The sequence below is a fragment of the Urocitellus parryii genome, chromosome 7 (genome assembly GCF_045843805.1).
Source record: "Urocitellus parryii isolate mUroPar1 chromosome 7, mUroPar1.hap1, whole genome shotgun sequence".
Taxonomy (NCBI): domain Eukaryota; kingdom Metazoa; phylum Chordata; class Mammalia; order Rodentia; family Sciuridae; genus Urocitellus; species Urocitellus parryii.
In genome coordinates this window covers 172,634,591-172,654,084 of record NC_135537.1, presented here as the reverse complement: position 1 = coordinate 172,654,084, position 19,494 = coordinate 172,634,591, and the positions used below count along the sequence as shown (strand labels likewise).

General features: G+C 49.5%; 1 protein-coding gene across 1 annotated transcript in view; it reads left to right on the top strand.

The window, feature by feature from the left end:
• Wipi1 (WD repeat domain, phosphoinositide interacting 1) overlaps window positions 1-19,442 on the top strand; it is a 28,973-nt gene extending 9,531 nt beyond the window's left edge. The window contains exons 4-13 of the mRNA XM_026406644.2: window positions 1,054-1,150; window positions 8,099-8,196; window positions 8,876-8,968; window positions 9,677-9,747; window positions 10,382-10,489; window positions 13,940-14,104; window positions 14,821-14,928; window positions 15,583-15,701; window positions 16,154-16,254; window positions 18,956-19,442. Of these exons, the coding sequence (XP_026262429.1) occupies window positions 1,054-1,150; window positions 8,099-8,196; window positions 8,876-8,968; window positions 9,677-9,747; window positions 10,382-10,489; window positions 13,940-14,104; window positions 14,821-14,928; window positions 15,583-15,701; window positions 16,154-16,254; window positions 18,956-19,003 (1,008 nt within the window). The 3' untranslated portion in view covers window positions 19,004-19,442. The remainder of the gene's footprint in view (window positions 1-1,053; window positions 1,151-8,098; window positions 8,197-8,875; window positions 8,969-9,676; window positions 9,748-10,381; window positions 10,490-13,939; window positions 14,105-14,820; window positions 14,929-15,582; window positions 15,702-16,153; window positions 16,255-18,955) is intronic.
• Window positions 19,443-19,494: the final 52 nt, after the last annotated feature.

Sequence of the window (19,494 nt, the reverse complement as noted above, 5' to 3'; positions counted from 1 at the left end):
GAGGCAGCTGCTCCGAAGGGGGAAGCTGCCTTCTCTGCACCCCCTCCCCAGCCCCAACACCTGCACCTGCACCCAGATCACACCACGTTCCCCAAAGCAGAGCACCACAATCGGGAAGAGACGCTGAACCTGACCAGCTAGCATCTGAAGAGGAAAGGAGTGGAGAGTGCCCGAGGGTGGGGCTGAGCCCAGGGGAGCCCTGGGTTTGGGGCTCAGGAGGGGACCTCAAGGTGAGGGCCTAGGGAGTCGCCAGTTGCCTTTACCAGGGCTCAGGGAATGGCCCAGAGGTGGTTCAGGAGGCGAGTTGAAGTGGAAAGAAGGCAGAGCTGGTAATTAGAGGTCAAGCATCCCTTATCCAAAATGCTTGGGACCAGAAGTGTTTCTGATTTCAGACTTATTCAGATTTTGAAATATGGGCATAGGCTTTGCTGGTTGTTCATCCCTAATCTGAATATCCAAAATCTAAAATGCCCCTAAATCTGAAAGTCTCTAGCGCTAGAGGTCAAACTTCACTGGCACATTCAAATTTTTTGCATTCGGGATATTCCACATGAATTTGGAGAGGGGTGAAATTTTGGCTATACAGAAAGCGCAAAGAAATCCTCGTTTGTGTAAGAGGGAGAACTTTGTTACCATTATTGAAAGTCATCCTGTCAAGTGGGGACAAGAATGGAGGTGGTTACCCAAAATTGTCTTAAGTGAAAAGAGGATTTTACTCAAGTGTACAGATATCCCTGTTCTAAAGGGAAATACCAAAGGATGGAAGGAGAAAACCCAGTTTCTAAATAAAATTTCTTAGGATCTTATAGTTTAAGTTTCTGTTCCAATGGATAATGGTGTGTGTGTGTGTGTGCGCACGCGCGTGCGTTGCGCGTGCATGTGCGTGTACATGTAAATACATAAACATAATCTTCAAAAGGCATCATCAAAATTCTTTTTCCTTTACGCATAGACTCAAGTTAGGACTCATAAGAAGGAGAAGCATTTGATGTGGATTTGGGGGCCTTTTACAAGGAACCGGTGTGGGAGACTGATGGGTCTGTGTGATTACAGAGGCTGCTGGTGTGCCTGGAGGAGTCCATTTATATACACAACATTAAAGATATGAAGCTGTTGAAGACCCTCCTGGATATTCCTGCAAACCCAACAGGTGAGATCTAACAGTGGGACCCAAGCCCCCAGCTCATGGGCAATCTTCTTTCCTAAGCTGTGTTTTCTACCTAGACTGAAAACCTGAACACCACATAGACTTCCCAAGTCTTAGTGTGTTTACCTTGAAGTTTCATCTTAATGGCTGCAGATTCAAATTGCGTGAGGCTGTGCATCCTGCAAGAGGAGTGTGGGGCCTATCACTGCAGCCCAAAAGAAGCACCTTTCATCTTGGACCTGTGTTAGCAAATGGGCCGAGGCATGTAAGGTAACACGTAGGAGATTTCGTGTGCCTGATGTTCAAAGGTGTTTACCCCCACTGTTTGCGTTCATTCATTACAGAGTAGGTGTAATAATTAGAGGCAGGTTTTGACTTGGTGTGTGTGTGTGTGACTAGGAGAAAGACAATCTGGAGAGAATGTGTTTTAGTACATTACAAAGAACTCTCTGACTTGGGTGATAATGCTAGGATTTTGAATTTGACTAAATTCTCAGGATTTAATACTGTTTAATACATTTCTGGTATTTAAGACTGGAAATAATTAGGATTTGTTAGATTGAAAGAGAAGATGATAATATTTATAAATCTGTCGAGCTAGAAGTGAACAGAAAAAAAAAATTATTTTGGGGGGTGGAGAATCACCACCTGAGGGCAATCTATGTATCTTAGGACTCAGGTTAATACTTATACGTTGTATTCCAATTTAGGACCATTAAGTGACTGCTTCCCTTTACTGTGTCTTCCTAATTCTTTAACATTGGACCCATTTCAAGATCCACGTGGCTCCATGACCTGGACTTTAAGAGCCTGGGTTTCCTTCTCTGTAAGATGGGATAATAAGAGCCATCCACAGCATCATCAGAGCCTTTTAAATGGGCAGTGATTGCTGAAGTGACCAGCGCAGCCTGCTGTACAGTGAATCTTTACAGTACTTCCTTTCTTCCTCTTCATGTCAGTTATGTCTGGCCCTTTGCTGTGGACCTCAGGACTTTGCAGGGGGTGAGGGGGTACTCAGGCCTTGTTAGAGTCTGTAAACAAGTCAAGATGGCGCCTGGAATTTTGCAGAGGCAGTGGTTTGTGAAGTAAAGCCAGGGAGCCATTAAGTGTGGAGATTCCTTATTGGTTGACTGCTGTATCGAGTTTATGTTAATTAAGATAAGCTGTGTGGAATGTATATATACCCCTCTGGTCCTACAATAAAGGGCTCCCACTCCTGCTGTATCAATGTACACAAGTTGCTCGTCACCCCCTGGCTATTTTGCTGCAGCCGGGCTGCGGCAAGGCCTCACACAGGCTAAGCATGTGCTTTACCACTGAGCAGCACGCTGCCCCCGACGCCCTTCATAACATTGAGGCTGTTTTAAAGTTCTGTGAGATAATGACTTTGAAACAAAGTTCGCAAAAGGGAAGGAGAGGTTGTGATGGTTTCTGTTTTAAGAATGAGGGGCTGAAACATCTGGAAAAGTGTTTTTTTGCAGATGTTCTGCAGCATAGGTACCAACAGGTGCAGATATGGCAGCTGTCCACTGGGAACCCAAAACCTAGCTGGCCCTAGTTCCCCGAGAGGCTGTCCCAGGCCAGTACGAGCGGGCCCCTCGTGGCCTTTGGTGTTGAACTTTAGGGTGTGACAGCAGACGGGACGATGTGTCCTACCTGTGGCATGAGAGGCTCGCCTGTCCAAGCCGAGCTCCCAGGGGGTGGCCTGAGCTGGGCCCTGATGGGTGTCCTTGATGAGCAGTAAGCTGGGCGCAGTTAATCCACTTCCTGCCTCACCCCTGTCCCACACTTGGCCAATCAGGCCAGAAGCAGGGCTCCTTCAGCACAGAGGCAAGTCCCCCAGCCCCCGCAAAAAGGGAAGTTCTTCCCCATTTGGTCTTATTTTTAATCAAATGTACAGCATGTGTCACTTAACGCTGGGGATGTGTTCTGAGGAAACGTGCCACTAGGTGAGTCCGGTGTTGTGCGGGCACCCTAGCATGGACTTGCATAAGCCTGCGTAGTGCAGCCCACGACACACGGGCGTGTGCTGCACCCCGTCATTTACGGGGACCGTCGTGGATGGAAAAGCCCTTACATGGTGCACAACTGTACTTGTTTATCCTAGGCTCAGAAAACTGGTTGATTGCCTTACATTTTGTGGTGAGGCCAAACAGGGAGAAAATAAGGTTTATAAGCTTGGGGCTATTTGTGTTTCTCGTTAGAGAGAAATTGCTCATAAATGGAATGATTTTTACCTTCGGGAAAATTAGAAGTGATGGGAAGCATTTTCTTGATTTTGGATAAACATTATAAAAGGATCCAGGCACAGAACAAGCATTTCCTCCAGAAAGACCAGGCTCAGGTTGACTGAAATGGGTCCTTTTATTCCTCTGATATTCTCTAGAGCGATGGCCCAAGACCCTTTTCCAATCCCAAATTTGTAATTATCACCTTGGCTCCAACTAAGCTCCCTTCCTACTTCAGTAAAATGACATGATCAGTTTTTAGCCCACAGAGTGACATGGGAAGATTAACTGAGGTCATATGTGACAGAGCCAAGGCAAGTGGCGTGTCCACATGGCTGGTCATCTAGGCTCACTCACTGTCCCCCCTCGTCCTATAGGGCAGACCCCATGAAGGCCAAAGCTTCAGTGACATGACCAGTTCCTCGCCTGGGAACCTTCAGAGGTCTCCAAGCCATCAAAGCCACGAGTCTAAAATCCTCAGAGTCCCCTTTGTGTTCTCATTCTCCAGTTTATTTTCTGAACAAGAATATGAGATGGAAAGTCAGGCTCTGGATTTATAAATCCTTACTGAGTACAGAAGGAAAACAGAATCACTGGTGTAATTAGCTTTAGCACACAAATTCTGAATGTATGAAAAAATTTTTTCATCTAGTGAACTACAGCTAAGTTAGACCTAGAGTTCCCCTGTTGCTTCATGCTCGGTATCTAGCAAACCTGTAAATTTCCTTCCTTCTGTCTGTGTTTGTGTCATGTCCATTCCTGTTGTGTCAAAGATTGCAGGCCGTTTCCTCTAAAGAGTTTGTCCAGACGGGGCTCAAAGTTAATTTCCTGCTAGCACAGCAGTCCATACCCTAAGCAGTCAGGGGTGGAAATCTCCATGAAAATCCTGCCAGCTGTAGAACTCGGGATGGGGAAGTCACACACCTGACCACCTTTCCCAGCCTCCGCTATCACACAGCAATGTGATCATATAGATCAGAGTTGTGGTCGATTCCCTAGCAAGTCCACTTTCTGCAAATGATAACACAGTAGTGTAAAGAGCTCCCTTTTGAGTAGCATAGGATGTATGCGGTGCACAGATTTCTCTCCTTTCTATTTTTGGAAACTGGAAAGCATTTGTGTGTGTGGGTGCCCGTGTGGTGCCAGGGATTCAACCCAGGGTCTCATGCATGCTAAGCACGCACTGCACCACTGAGCTACATCCCCAGCCCTGAAAAGCATCTTCTGAGGCATTAATCAACTCAGAGGGAACTGCATTTTATAAATCAGTTCCCTCTGAGTTGCCGAAGTTCGACATGTAACACCCTAAATAACAGGGTGAGAATAAGTGAGGATCACAGGGTTCTTTCTAATTCTAGTCTATGATGTCATTGATTCTGGAATCGATAGCAGGCCCTCCTTTTCCAGCTGTGGAAGAATTACAGCCAAACAATTTCAGTGAAATGACAGCTGACAATGATTTACAAAAAATATGTGTCAAGTCTAAAGCAAGTCAAAAGCCACAGCAAAGCCTCATTCACACATAGAAAAACGAGAAGGAAATGTGTTCCGATGCTGAGAGGAGCAAAAAGCCTGAGTTTTGAATAATGGATGATTGTTTTTTCCTCTCCATACTTTCTGAGCATTACAAATGTGCTGCACCATCACTATTATGTTATAAAATAATATTGAGGAAATAGCCCACTTTATTTCTAAAAAAGGCTTTGTGTGACACTGGGACAAAAACAGAAGACTGAAGCATGGTAATAGCTGGGCCTGAAGCAGGTCTGCCTGCGTGCCTTAGGTGCTTCTCAAGATAGAAAAGGCATCTGGGTAGCTGATTGGATTTTCTGAAACTTGGATCACAGGAAATGGAGCTCATGTTAAGCATTTCTGGGGACCTTCATTAAGCCCGCAAGGCCCTGTGTGCAGAATCCTTCTGATTTCAAATAGGTTGGCAGAGATGCAAGCCCAGAGGCTCAGCTGTCAAGCAGGTGGTACATGTCAGAATGTACCTTCCCTAGCTGTTATCCTTTGTCCCTTTCTTGTCAGTACTAACAAGAAGGGGACAAAGGATGTCCCTCATCTAGCTTCACCTCATTCTACACTTGTTCATCTCATTCTGCAGAAAGTTCAAAGTCACCTAAAAATGCTTAAGCTTTTCTTCCTGTCCGGGATATTTATATCTTAACCTAAAATTCTGAAGGACAGCCGGAAGTGTTTGTCCAGTGCTTCTGTTTAAAGACCTCCTAGCTCTCACTGCATCCAGGATGTGCTCCATATTTTCAGAGGCGGGGCAAGTAAATAAAGGAAGGCTTGGCAACTTGGAATGTTAAGGCGGGAAAGACCTCCGTCGCTGGAGCCCCCCATGTCAGATAGGAAACAGAGCCGAGAGGCCCACACATGCCTCGCCAGAGTCATACCTGGCAGAAAGGTGTCAGGCCTGTCTCTGCTGGATCAGTATTTTGAGAACGCTGCCTTTTTTTTAAATAACAAGAACACAACCTGGGCTGGGGGCGCAGCTCAATGGTAGAGCACTTGCCTATCATGTGCAAAGTCTGGGTTCCATCTCCAGTACTGGGGATGACCAAAAAAGGTTAAAAAAATAACTATCGATATAGAATCACATGCTATAGAATCTGTCCATTCAAAGTGCACAATTTAATAACTTTTAGCCTTTTCATAGAATTATGTAACTACTATCACAATTAATTTTAGAACATTTTTGTTACTCCCCAAAAGAAAACCTGTCCCTCTTAGCTATCAGCCTACATTCCCCCAACCATAGGCAAGCCCAGTTTAGTTTCTGTCCCTATAGATTTACGTGTCCTGGACATTTCATGACTGCAGGTTCATACAGTATATGGTCTTTTGTGAATCGCTTCTATCTCTTTAACATAATGTTTCCTCTTGAAGATATATATATAAATATATAATCTCCTGGTCACGGGATAATCCCATGCTCAACTTCTGAGGAACTCCTAGGCCTTCCAAAGCACTGCCCATGTTACATTTCCACCAGCAGTGTACAAGCTTGCAATCTTGCCATCTCCTTGCCAGCATTTATTACCTCTTTTACTCCAGCCATCCTGGTGGACGGCAAGTGGTAGTACCTCACTGCAATTTTAACACTGTTTTGGTTTTTTTTCCCAAACACGTGCCCAGAAGCCCTGTTATTATTCACTGCATTTGCGAGATCTTAACTCTTGAGTGTGGTGCTCAGTTCTTCCACGGTTGCCACATTCTATCTCAGCCTCTCTTCTGTTGCTCCTCCCTGGCCCCGTGAGACAGGGAGGGAGGATGGTGCTGATCCCATAGGGCCAGGTTCCCTTCCACCTGCCCAGCTGTCCTTGAAATTATACTGGATTGCAATGAACTCAGGAGGGGAAGGGAGTTGGGGTTCTGAGAGCAAAACTGGAAAGGTGTGAGTGACCGCCTGCCTCTAAGACCAGGGCCAGGAGTGACCTTGTACAGACAAGGGGGTGGAAACAGTGCCAAACATGTAGTTAGGGTGCCAGGGCCCGCCACGTTCCGCCTGCAGTTCTGGGTGGTGAGTGACAACACCACAGCCCTGGCTGCATATCCAGCAGAGCTGGAACAGGACACATGACCTCGACTCCAATTCTTAATGTGTGTGTGTTCGTTTTTCTCTGCTCTCCTCTCCCAAAAGATTAGGTAAGGAGTTTCCCAGCCTGATCTAAAATTTTTCTTAAAATTTTATAAGAAGACCACTTAACATACTAACTTCTCAGTTCCCTGGTCTTTTTAAATTCATATAAAAAAGATGTCTCCCCTGCGTAACCTAATGATGTTCCTATTCTAGTGATGCTTTGGTTCTATGGAATTCCTTGAATTCACTGTTACCATGTACAACTCTGTTAATCAAAATTATTTTTGTGATGGGGGTGGAGATATAGCTCAGTGGTAGAGCATTTTCCTAGCGTGAGAGAGGCCTTGGGTTTAATTGATCCCCAGAATAAAAAAAATAAGTAAATAAATGCTGTAAAAAGTCTTTATTTAAATGCTCTTGGGACTCACATAACCCTTGAATCCTCTTGTAAATAAAAATGACTTACGTAGTTTCAAAGTTTGATTGGCTATTGACACTTCTAGAAGATTGCCAGCGCATCCTAAATCCTGAATGTCCTGTTTTTAGTTGTTTCCAAGATAAGGCACTATCTTTACACAGACCCACAGCTCCAATAACTGCCACCCTGCAGGTGCCAGGTCCCTTATCAAGGCGGGACAGCCAACTCAGAAACAAACAATTTCTACATAGGCCCTTTGCCTCTCCTGTCCTCAAACTTGAAATTACTGGCCCACTGTATTTAATCTCTTGCTGAGAAGCTAACACATGCTGACCTCTCGTAATAGAAAGTTCTATTTCAGTTATGACTAAATTCTCATGTAGCCCCAGAGGGGAATGGAATTGGTAGAGAAGTCGATGATTTTTCAGAGCCCCGAGGTAAGAAAATGTGAAGGAGAGCATTTTTAATATTCTGCATTCTGATTGCTTAGCCATGGAGACAACATGGCCAGCATTAAATTAGGAGCTCTTCCTCTGTGAATTCTCTTTCTTAGAATCCTGTGATAAGAATAACCAAGGGAAAGTCAATATCTGCACGCCACCCCTCCCTCACCAGAAGGTGGCGCTCTAGTTGTGCCATTTTCAGGGGCCCTTTTCAAGCACACCATGTTCTCCCCTGGGACACTGGCTAGTTATCTCCTGTTTGTTCTTTGCCAGGTCTGTGTGCCCTCTCTATCAACCATTCCAATTCTTACCTGGCCTATCCTGGAAGCCTGACAACAGGCGAGATTGTGCTTTATGATGGAAACTCCCTGGTAAGTTGACAGTGGTCCCCAAGCGCCCTCCCATCTGCTTGGCTGTGTGATGAATGGAATGTGATAAGGAGCCCGTCATGGTGGAGGATAAGGAGTGTAGAGGTGGACGCAACACTGGGGGTGTTTTCTGGTCATAGCAGCTGGGTGTGGGGAGAAGGTGATGATACCTCAGACAGCAGCACTGGGAGGCAGAACATGCCAGGCCAGGGCAGAACATCTGCAGTAGAATGGAATCACTTGGCAGATGGTGGCTGATTGTCTGATTGGATGGGTCACACTGCACCGAGTCACCAAGCTGTGGCCTGAGACGGAGTGCAGCTGGTCCACGTTTCCTGCCATCTGGTCTCTGAGGCTTCAGAGAGCAGGGCAGCTTTGCTGTGGGAAGTCCCCTGAAGAGGCGTGCCCTGGAGAGCCCAATGACAGCACCACAGCACCAGGCACAACTGTGACCCATTTTCCAAGGACAGGAGAAGGGACAGAAATGGAGTAGCTTCGAAATCAGATCTCCATACACTAGCAAAAGGATGTGCAGCTCATATGCAAAAACTTTGGTGGAAAGAAGGGAGACAGAGAAAGCCCGGCAAGAGAAAGAGAAGGAAGAAAATAGGAAGGAGAGGGAGATGGAATCCATCTTCCTTCCTCCCCAGCACCGATATGTGTTTCTCCTTTTCACCAACAGAAAACCGTCTGTACCATCGCTGCCCATGAAGGGACGCTGGCCGCCATCGCCTTCAACTCCTCAGGCTCCAAACTAGCAAGCGCATCTGAGAAAGTGAGTATACACCAGCATCTCCTGCCATCAGGGAGTCCCCTGGATGGCTCCTGAGATGCCCAGAGATCTGATGCAACAAGGCTGGTGACATGAGGCCAGCTGGTCTCGGGCCTGCTCAGAATTTGTTTCCAAGTGAGGATTTCTAGTCCCTGCATGTTGTGGTCTATTAATGCATTTGTTAATTCAGTCAAGCAAAGGCCCATATTAGATAAGGTATAAGACACTTGGCACAAAGTCTTGGGGCCTTACTGAGAAATGTGTGTGCATGTCATCCATAGATACAGGTGGATGCTATATTTCATAAATGCAGTATAAATAAAAGCTCTGCTATTTAGCTGGAGACACTGATCTTTTCTGACTGGAATAATCAGGGGAGGTGATCCAGTTGAATTTCAAATTCCATGAAAAGCATGTGTATTTTGATAGGCAGAGGCAGGATATTCTAGGATGCCAGGGTAGTTTGGGAAACACACACACAGAGCTATGGGCTGGGGCGGGGGAGGAAAGGGAAACCGAGAATATTTAAAACATGTTCCAAAAATTGCTTGTTTGGCACATGCACAAATTTAAACACTTCTATGCGCAACACTTTGTGCTTCCTCCTCAGAGACAGATGTTCAAAACCAATAAAAGAAATTCCTCTCTAAAGGGACATCTCTGTGTGAAGCCATGGGCAATCGGGACACGTCCACCTGCTTTCTTTTCCAGGGCACAGTCATCCGGGTGTTCTCTGTACCTGACGGGCAAAAGCTCTACGAGTTTCGGAGAGGGATGAAAAGGTGTGTGTTCAGTGTCAAACCATTTGAAAGTCCCCACAGAAGTCCTGCAGTGGCTGGTGGCACTGTCTAGGGAAAGGCCAGAGATGGCCGTGCGGCCCCCTCCCACCTAGAGGAGGTATTACTGTCCTTTCTCAGGTAATTAACTCCAGGGCTCCAGCTGAGGCCTAGTAAAACCAAGAGCAGAGGAACTGTTTGAACTTGAGAGTTCAGCCCTGTGACCCCTTTCCTGCTGGGTAGTCAGCCAGGAGAAAAGAGAGCCAGGGTGTCACAATCCAAAAATAAGTCCCCATGCCCTTCACGGAGATACGGGGTAATGTAAAGTGTGACTGCTGTCTGGTTTGCAGCTGGATGGGTGACAGAGCAGCAGGGGGGTTTGCAAGATGCCAGGAAGGTGCGAGCCTGCCCCTGGCTGGCTGGGAGAAAGGGCCACACCTCGGTGCTTCACGCCTAAGCCTGTGATCCTTTGGGAACCTTTCTGATGCTGCTTTCTACATATGAACAGCACCGCAGTGAAGGAGGTAGAACACCCAGCTCTTCAGTGTTGATACATTCACTTTTCTCATAGGGCTGATCTTGGAACTACAAGGTGACAGCCCGCGTTTTTCTGGCTCACTGCCTGTGTTGCTCTTCCTAGGTATGTGACAATCAGCTCCCTAGTTTTCAGCATGGACTCGCAGTTCCTATGCGCCTCCAGCAACACTGAAACCGTGCACATCTTCAAGCTGGAGCACCTCACCACCAGGCAAGTGCCGCACTCAACGCAGAGCACTCACCAGACAAAAGTAGGCAGGCCCTGCTTTCTCTCAGCATGGGAGATTTCTCCTGAGTGCTATCAACTCGGCTTTGTCTTCCCCAAAGTGGAAAAGTATATGTTAACAAAATTTTTGTGGCATGTCCCCGAGTGACAGGAGTGGAGGGAGGGTTGACCATAAAGTATCTGTCACAGTGTAGCCAGGGATGTATGTATCAGTTTCCTACTGCTGCTATAACAAATCAGCCCAATGTAATGGCTTCAAACAGCACACATTTGTTGTCTCACAATTCTGGAGATCAGAAGCCCAGAATGGCATGGCTGGATTCTCTGCTCAGGGTTTCTCAAGGGCAAAATGGAGCTGTCCTAATGCCAGCTGTGTTCTCATCAGGAGCTTCGAGGCTTCTTCTGGACTCATTCCTGTCACTTGCAAGAATGCAGGTGCTTGAGGAGGTGGCAGTGGGGTCTCCGCTTCCTTGCTGCATGTCAGCAGGGAGCTGCTCTCATCTCCAAGAGGCCACCTGCTCCTTATGTAGCCTTCAAACCAGCAACAACGTGTCAGTTCCTTGTCATACCTGTGACTTGTCCTACTTGCCCTTCTGCCTTCCTTTTCTGCCACCAGTCAGAAAAAGTGCTCGGCTTTTAAGGGAACACACATGTGACTAGAGCAAGCCCAGCTGGGCAGTCACCTGGGCCACGTAACAGAGCACAGCTTGGAGCTTATCTCATCCCCATCACAGGCTCCGGGGACCAGGGCGTGGAGTCTTGGGGCCTTCCTAGGAATTCTGCCTGCCAGGGTGTGTGGGGGTTTGTTTACAGCTGTTGAGCACCTGCTGGTGCGTGACCCTGTTCCTTCTGGAGCCCTCTGCACTGGGATGAGGTGGAGGATTGCCCTCTCTCGGGCACCGACCACGCAGTGTCACCTGGCGCTGTCCTCCCTGCCCCTCATGCTCCAGACCTGGATTCTGGCAGCACAGCACAGGGCTCATGCCTTTCCTCAGGCTCAGACACCTCATGTGGCTTGACACCTGTTTTGGGTGTCACCTTAGGGAACTGAAACGTGGAGTGTTTGTTAGTGATTTTTTGCTCAGTTACACTCTGAGAGCGGGTGGCAGGGTCATCGGTGGAGAGCAGCTCACTCAGCCTCCCGCCCTCCTCTCTCGGCCCACAGTGTTTCTAGAAGGCAGCAGATAGGAGGTGTCAACTGAGCTTTCAGAGTCCTGCTTACAGCCAGCCTGTCTCGAGGTCCAGATCCACAGCAGCACTTACTGCCCTTCACACCCCGCAGGCTTCTGCGGAGCCCAGAGTGGCCAGTGAGCACCGAGTGTAGACTCTGGGTGGGATTCACAGCTGTGCCGAGGAGCTTCTCTTCCGTGGTTGGAAGCACTCATCTAATTGGGTAGAACGTCCACGAGAGAAAGACCTTTTCTACCTCGTCAGACGAGGTGGTGCCAGCCACCTTCCTGCATGTGTTGGTGTGCCATGTGTGAGGCGATGCCTGGCCTCTGTCCCTCCCTCCGAAACTCCATGCCTGGGCACCAGCAGCCACGTTGCTGTGGTTTCCCATCTGCCTCTCCTCTGGGGAGAGCGGTGCTCTGAAGCCTCTTCCCTGGTCACCTCACCCCACATCCGTCCTCCCCAGAGCCCTCTACCCGTCCCTCTGGGGACGTGGCCCAAAGCTTGGTTTGTCCTAGACTTCTTACTCCGCACACTCTCCCCAGAGGCTGTATCTGCTTTCTAGACTTTTCTGTACTTTCCAGACAACTTTTGGACCTTAGCCCTGGTCTCTCCTGGAGCTTCTGCTCATCACCATTGTAGTCAGCTGGGCCCTGGAGGTCCCCGAGTGACCAAGCGCTCCCACATGCTGCTCCAGCCCTGTATCCTGGGCCTGTGGCTGGTGCTTAGGACAGAAAACTCACTGCCCTCTCCCAGCTCTCCTGCTTCTGTCAGTGACCACAGGTGACCAGGGGCAGAACCTTCCAGCCCTTCTGGATGCTCCCGCAGCCTGTCCATGAAGTGTTGTGTGCCCTGTAATGACATGCCTCTTTAGTCCTGCCTCACTGGCTCCTGCCCCTCCTTGCCCATGTCTTTAATTTTGTTAACCTTCTCTCTGGTCTCGTTCTTTCTGGTGACTTTTACCAGTAAATACATCCCATATCTTCCTGCTGGATTAATTTCTGAAAATGTCACTCCTCCTCAGAAACCTTCTCTCCTTATATTTGGAAGCTTCCAGCTCCTTTCCTGCCCACAGAGCCTGGCCGCCACCACCCCAGAACCTCTCAAAGCCCTTGAGCCTCAGAGAAACCATCTCATGACTGCACTTGTCACGTGCCAAGCTGTGTGTGGCTCCCGTGGTCCTCCCAGCAAGCCTACCAGGAGGGGCTCTGAAACAGGGAACAGGGGCTCAAGAGCCTCATCCGCCTCTGCTCCTCTGTGACCCTGGAGGAGCTCCTGCCTGTACCATTGACGTGGCCCCCACAATTGCCCGTGTGGCTTTCTCTCTGCGCCCCTGTGCTGCGTCCCTGCTGTGCACACAGGGTCTGGTTGTTACTCCTCCTCATACGTCCCAACCTGGAACTCGGGGCTCCAGGGCCATGAGTACAGGGGGTCTAGAGGGTCACTTTCAGTTGAGAACATGAAGGCCCAGACAGGTTCATCCAAAGGCCACCTAGCCAGTTAGTAACCTGAGAAGCAAGCCCACTGCAGGCCTTCTGGGCTGCAGTGTCCATGTCCCACCAGGATCTGCTCCCACAGATGAGGGGGTCCCAGCAAGGGCTCCTGGGAGTGCGTGCGGCAGCCCTGGTCCTTGATTTGCCACCCACTGTGAGGAAAACAGTGATGGAGGTGTCTCTCACCAATGGAGCAGTTACCCCTTTATCTGGTAGAGGCATTAGGATGAAGTTCGGAGGCCAGAGGGGACCTCCCAGGTCCCTATGAATTTTCTCGGCATTAAGAATGCTGGGTACCAGGTGGCCAGGGGCATACCTAGACGCTGCCCAAAGCTTCTCACCTGGAAGCTCTCTTCCCACCCAGTCTGGCTCGGGAGGTTTCACGCTAAGATCTGTGTGTTCTTCCCTGGGCCCTGCCCAGGCTCCAGCTCATTTCTCAGGGCCCACATATCGATTCCATCTCATTCTCTCCCCTTGCCCTCTTTTGGAAATCTAGGAATCAGACCGATCATCTGATACACTCTTTTAATGTAAGCAAGCGGTAGCACTGGGAACCTCTTAACAGCTTTACAGTGGCTCTTCTGAAGGACAAACAGGTCCCTGATGCTGTTCTGTAATTGCCAGAATAATGTGTCCTGTGGGCAGAACACTGTGCTAAGGGACAGCTCCTGCCCGCTGCGGTAAGGGCAGCTAAGAACATGGGCATGCAGATGGCTGGACGGAGGCCAGCACCTGCCGCCCTGTCCTACCCTTGCCTCTAATTGTTCCCCAGTCGCCCAGAAGAACCTTCCACCTGGAGTGGCTACATGGGAAAGATGTTCATGGCTGCTACCAACTACCTCCCCGCCCAGGTGTCGGACATGATGAATCAGGACAGGGCTTTTGCCACCGGACGCTTGAACTTCTCGGGGCAGAGGAATATCTGCACCCTCTCCACGTATGTACCGTGCACCCGCCCTACCCAGACACACCTGTATCATGTCCTCGCCCAGGGCTCACAACCCCCAAAGGTGGCAGGAAAGAAAGGAAAGGTGGCCCCAAAGAAGGGCGAGCGGACCCAAGCCGCTGCTCTTCCTCTCTGGATTTAATATGGATTCTCAGAGGCCAGCCGGAAGCTGGGTATAATGACACTGTCTTGAAAACCATCTCTATTTTTGTGCAATTAGGTAAAAAGCCTCAAGTCCCACTGTCTAGATTCCAACCCCTAGGGGCTGACGGGTATCTTATTTAAAAAGTTTAGGGGAGTTGATTAAAGTAATGGCACATTTTTTAAATGTCATGAACCTAACCACCTAAGAAGGTGAGCGGACAGTACACTTCCTTTCTGTCCCTGTCAAGGGCTGACATCCATGTGAGCGAGGGACATGGCCGTTTGGGTATGCCAGGGTGCTCCCTGGCAGTAGCTTTCCACAGGATAATAGCGTCGACACGCCTCGGTTTGCCTCATCCACACAATTATGTTCAAAGACCAGAAATAATCCTGCCAGTGGGCAGTGAGCAGAAGGCCAAGGAATGGCCCGAGCCTGGACCTGGACCAGCAGGGCCGAGGATTGTTGGTGGCAGGGGAAGAGCATTGACGCTAGTCGTCCGGGGAGGCTGACCGTTACCCTCCCTGTTCCTGCTCTCAGAGTGTATGTGTCACTTGGCTCTTAGGATCCAGAAACTGCCAAGGCTGCTAGTCGCCTCCTCCAGTGGACACCTTTACATCTACAACCTGGACCCACAGGATGGAGGAGAGTGTGTCCTAATCAAGACCCACAGGTAAAGACTGCAGCTTTCAGACGGTGTCCCCGAGCTGCTGCTGGAGAGCCGTCACTTCACTGGGAACAGTGACCAGCTTCAGGGCCCCTGCTTTCCTTCCCGGCTCACCAGCAGTTTCGGGGCAACCCCGGGCAGGCACCTGCCCTGGGTCAAGCTCTCTGTCAGGTGTCTTCTGTGTGCTGTCCCCCCTGGACAGTGCCGGGATGGACGACACTCCAACTAGAAGGTCTCCCTGCTTGGCTCAGCCCCAGTGGGCATTCAGAAATGTCACAGCCCTGACTTGAAAAGTCCTCTGAACTTCTGTGACAAGTGCAAGCTGGCCTCGTCTTGCTGTGGACAAGACACCTTGAGCTGCCACCACACCTTCCCCTCTGCCCCGTCTATGTTAGCTTGTCTCCGTGTCCCTGCCTGAGGGTGCCAGGAAGGACAGAGGGCCAGTCTTTGCTTATTAAATATAAGGGAAGGGGGTTCCTTGGAACATAACTGACCCCTGGCACTTTCGGGCCCCTTGAGTTCACACTGACCCAGCAGCGTCCCGGCGGCTCTGTAATTCACACCCAGTAGCCAGGCGCAGGCCTCTGCTCTTCCTTTGGAGGTGTCCTAGATTCGAGGTGATTTCTTTTATCCCCCCTCCCCCTTCATTGCTGCGAGTAGCTTGCTGGGCTCCGGATCCACAGAAGAGAACAAAGAAAACGACCTCAGACCTTCCTTACCTCAGACGTACGCAGCGACTGTAGCCAGGCCCAGCTCATCTGCCACCTCCACTGTGCCAGGTGAGTGGAGGTGGGGCCCACCGGGAGCGTCACCATCTCACCATCGGGGCCACCTTCTCCTCTGGGCCCTCTGGGGGTGGAGCGCTGTCCCTGAGTTGCGTGGTCCCTGGCAGGTGCGGCCTGTAACAGCCTTCGCCTGGGTCTCTGGCCTTCACAGGCTTTCCCAGGGGGCTTGTTTGCTTAACAAGCAGCATTAACCCTTTGTCTCTTGGAGAACTCCAGAGACAGAAAGTTTCAGGCATTGGAGGTGGACGGGTAGGTGACAGTGGCCCGCCTCTCAGAGGCTCAGAGACTAACCGTGGGGACTGACATCCATCTTGAGACATCCCTGCCATGGGAGGCAAAGACACCTCCCGGGTTTCCTGGTGGTCCTTTCCCCTGAGGTCCTGCCCTGGGGCATGCGGTAAGAACTGACCCTGTGGCTTGTTCCCTTTCCCACTCTTGGTTTCCAGGATACTCTGAGGACGGCGGGGCGCTCCGCGGAGAGGTCATTCCGGAACATGAGTTTGCCACGGGACCAGTGTGTCTTGATGATGAGCGTGAATTTCCCCCTGTGAGCACTAGGAACCCTTGAAAGAGCCGCTCTGTCTGTGCCAGAAGGAAGCTCTGTCTCTGAGAGGAGGCAGAGTCCCTTTCCCTGCTTTCTAGTCTCTAACAACTAATCCTCCTCTCTGAAATCCTGAGGGCCGCAGAATGTCACTGTGTGCGCCTCGGACCCCGCAGACCAGCGGTTAGGTGTCATGCTCAACCTGACAGCGTTAGAATAACCAAGTACTAACCCAGGGTGTTGGGTGCTCAGTACCTTCAGAGGCCTCCGCCCCGTTCCTCTGCTTCTAGACGTCGCAGCTCACAAGGTAGGAACCTCTGTCTGTGGGAGACTCTCCTCTCCCTAGGCTGCCAGGGAGGCTTCTGCAGACCCTGCCTTTCTACTCTCAAGGTAGTGAGTTAACAGGGCCGGGCTATGTTTAGGACTCTGAGCTGGCCACAGGGAGCTGAGCTGAAGCTGGGGTGTGGGAGCTCACCTGAGCACCTGCAGGGCTTCCCAGAACCTTGCTCCAGCTGTTCTGCCAGCAAGGCCCCCAGGGCTGGCTGAGCATGGGGCTTGATTTCTTCCAACATCTGGGTCTGGAGAAAAGATTCTCTCCCCCTGGGGGGAAGAGGGGTTCCAAGGGGTTCTCCTTGGCTGCTGCTGCTTCAACCTTCTGTTTGGAGCAACACAGACCCTTCTCATAAGCCTCTGTTAGAAAACCTCCAAGAGAGTCCCACCCGAAATCCTTTCAGATGGCAGCAGTGTTGGGCCAACTTGGAACCAGAGAGGATGCGAGGAGTGGCCATGTGGGCTGTGAGCAGCACCCATGGGCCTGGGTAGGGAGTGCCCTGTCCTGATCATGGTTTTGTGTCAGGTGAGATCCATTTGCTAGAAGCCAGACCTGAATGTCAGTCTTTTTCTCCTAAAGATCCATGGGACAACTTAGTAAGCCTATTTGGTCAAAAAGAGACAGCTCATATGGGCCATTTGTGCACAACTGGGGGACATTTGTGACTTCCCACATTGGCTCTGTGAATTGCAGTTTGCAATTTGCATTTCTGGCTTTTAATAGGCAGGTTGCCAAATATGTTGCCCACCAGCAATATTTATGTGTTAGTGGCGGACAGGAGTGTGCTTAAAAATCCTGATTATAAATTTTGAAAACATCTGTTGGCTTCCTGCCTAAGAGTTGCTTCCTGAGCCCGTTGTTTTGCCTTTGAGTTCTCATGACGCCAGCCAGCTCTAAAGGGAGTTTCTCTGTCTCAGGAATTGGTGGTTATTTATCTGAAGTTGTGCCTTCTGGGAACCAGAGCACTCCAGGTTAGACACAGTGGGGACAGATGTGACCACCCTACTCCATCAAGGTTTAGAGCATCCAAACACTCACTGGGTTCCATTTCAGTAATTTTGGTAAAAATCTGTGAGTACTAGATTACTAATTAGATTCTTAATTGTAATCAGAGCCAACCTTGCAGTCTCTTATATTAAGAGAATTAGGGTAATTAGGCTATTGGCAATTATGAGATAGTCTGTTAGTACAGAAAACCTGTTGTGTGAAATAACAGGCACCCTGTGTGCATTTGTTTGGGGTTAAAAATATATATACATGAATCGGAGATGCTTACTTTAAAAACTGGTACTCAAACTTATCACCAGCCCGTTCACATGTATGCTGCCAGGAAGCTAGGAACGAGCTGATTGTCCTGCCACCTTCTTAAGAACCAAGTGAGTGACAGTTGGCTTAAACTGCATCAAGAATCTTTAATGCGAGAGAGATGCTTCCTGCCTGTGAGAGTGCTGGTCACTGAGTCAGGTCCCAGGGAGTATCGGGCAGCCCTGTGTGCAGGCCAGGCATGAGACACTGTCTGGCGGCAGGAGGACCAGGGGCGACCACTCCTGGCAGCTGCTCGACATGGCACACCTCAGTTATGCCCACAGGGGCAGCGATGTCCAATTAGAGATTCTAGAAACTGCCCCCTCTCTGCCTTAATCCTTGCCAGGCCTGTGGCAAATATCTGTCTCTTTACTCATATTCCTAATAGCTTCTGGGATCCCAAAAGGGTCCTGGAGTCTCCGGTTGGTGAAAACCACGTCTCTTTCAGAGAGGATCCCAGGCTTGCCTGGGGAGTCTGCCTCAGGACTCCCTGGGCCTCAGCCTTAAGAACGTGGGTCGCCACTTTGTAAAATATACTGACGCGGCCCTACGTATTGTCATTCTTCTCCTTGGGTTTACTTTGCTCTGAGAACAGTGGAAGAAAAGCAAGTGGAGCATTTCTTGCAGCTTAGGGAGAGGCTGTCTTTGGGAGGGTGCGCAACCTCTGTTTCGGTAACAGGCCAATGTTCAATTCTGTGCATTTTGGGAGACAGTCTTAACCCTGTGAGCAAGAGTAAGAAAGGCAATTGGGACCGAGGGTGTCTACTGACTTCTATAATGAGTTAGCAGTCTGTGTTTACAAGATGAGCCTTTTGTTAAAGTCCACACATGCACGTGCGCACTCATCTTATACATAGGTAATATTTCAGAATCTGTGCCGTCCTCGCCTGCACCTACATAGGACGTGGTGTCCGAGTGAGGGTCAAACTGGGGTTCAGGTGGAAAAGCTCCTCAGTGCCCAGCCTCCTCTGCCAGTCCCCAAGGCACAGCCTGCCCTGCGGGTGACCCAGCCTGCCTGCCCGCCAGCCTCTTCCTGGGAAGAGTAAGGCCGTTCTGTTTTGATTTTGGTAGATAAACTTGTGCCGTGGAAGTCAGAAGGGCAAAACGAAGCAGTCCTGACGAGTTGTGCACCTCAGAAATCAGGACACCCCCTGTCAGGTGGTTTTGGAGAGAACAAGGAAGGTGGAAGAATGGAGTGCGATTGTGTGAGCAGAAAGGGGACAGTCCTGGGTGCTGCCCTGCCTAAGCCACAGGACGCGGCTAACGCCTCACCAAGCCCCTCGGCCCTGGCTGCCTGTGGGCATGGGGGACACTGTATCCATACCACGCTGTTTAAAATACCTTCAAACCACAGTGTAAATGTTAGCTAACCATATTGGTCTATAACCGGGATTTTATATGAAAAAGGACATCCTTTTTAAATGTATGCTGTGTAAAAAAATGTACGTATAGGAAAATCTCTTTGAATTGTATTTCTTGTATATTACATACATGTAGAGAGAGACTATTTTAGCCAGGCAAAGTATTTTTGCAGTGATTGGAATAAATCATTTATTACCTTCAAGTCCCATTTAGGACACTAATAATAAAATCATGGCAATGCACTTTTG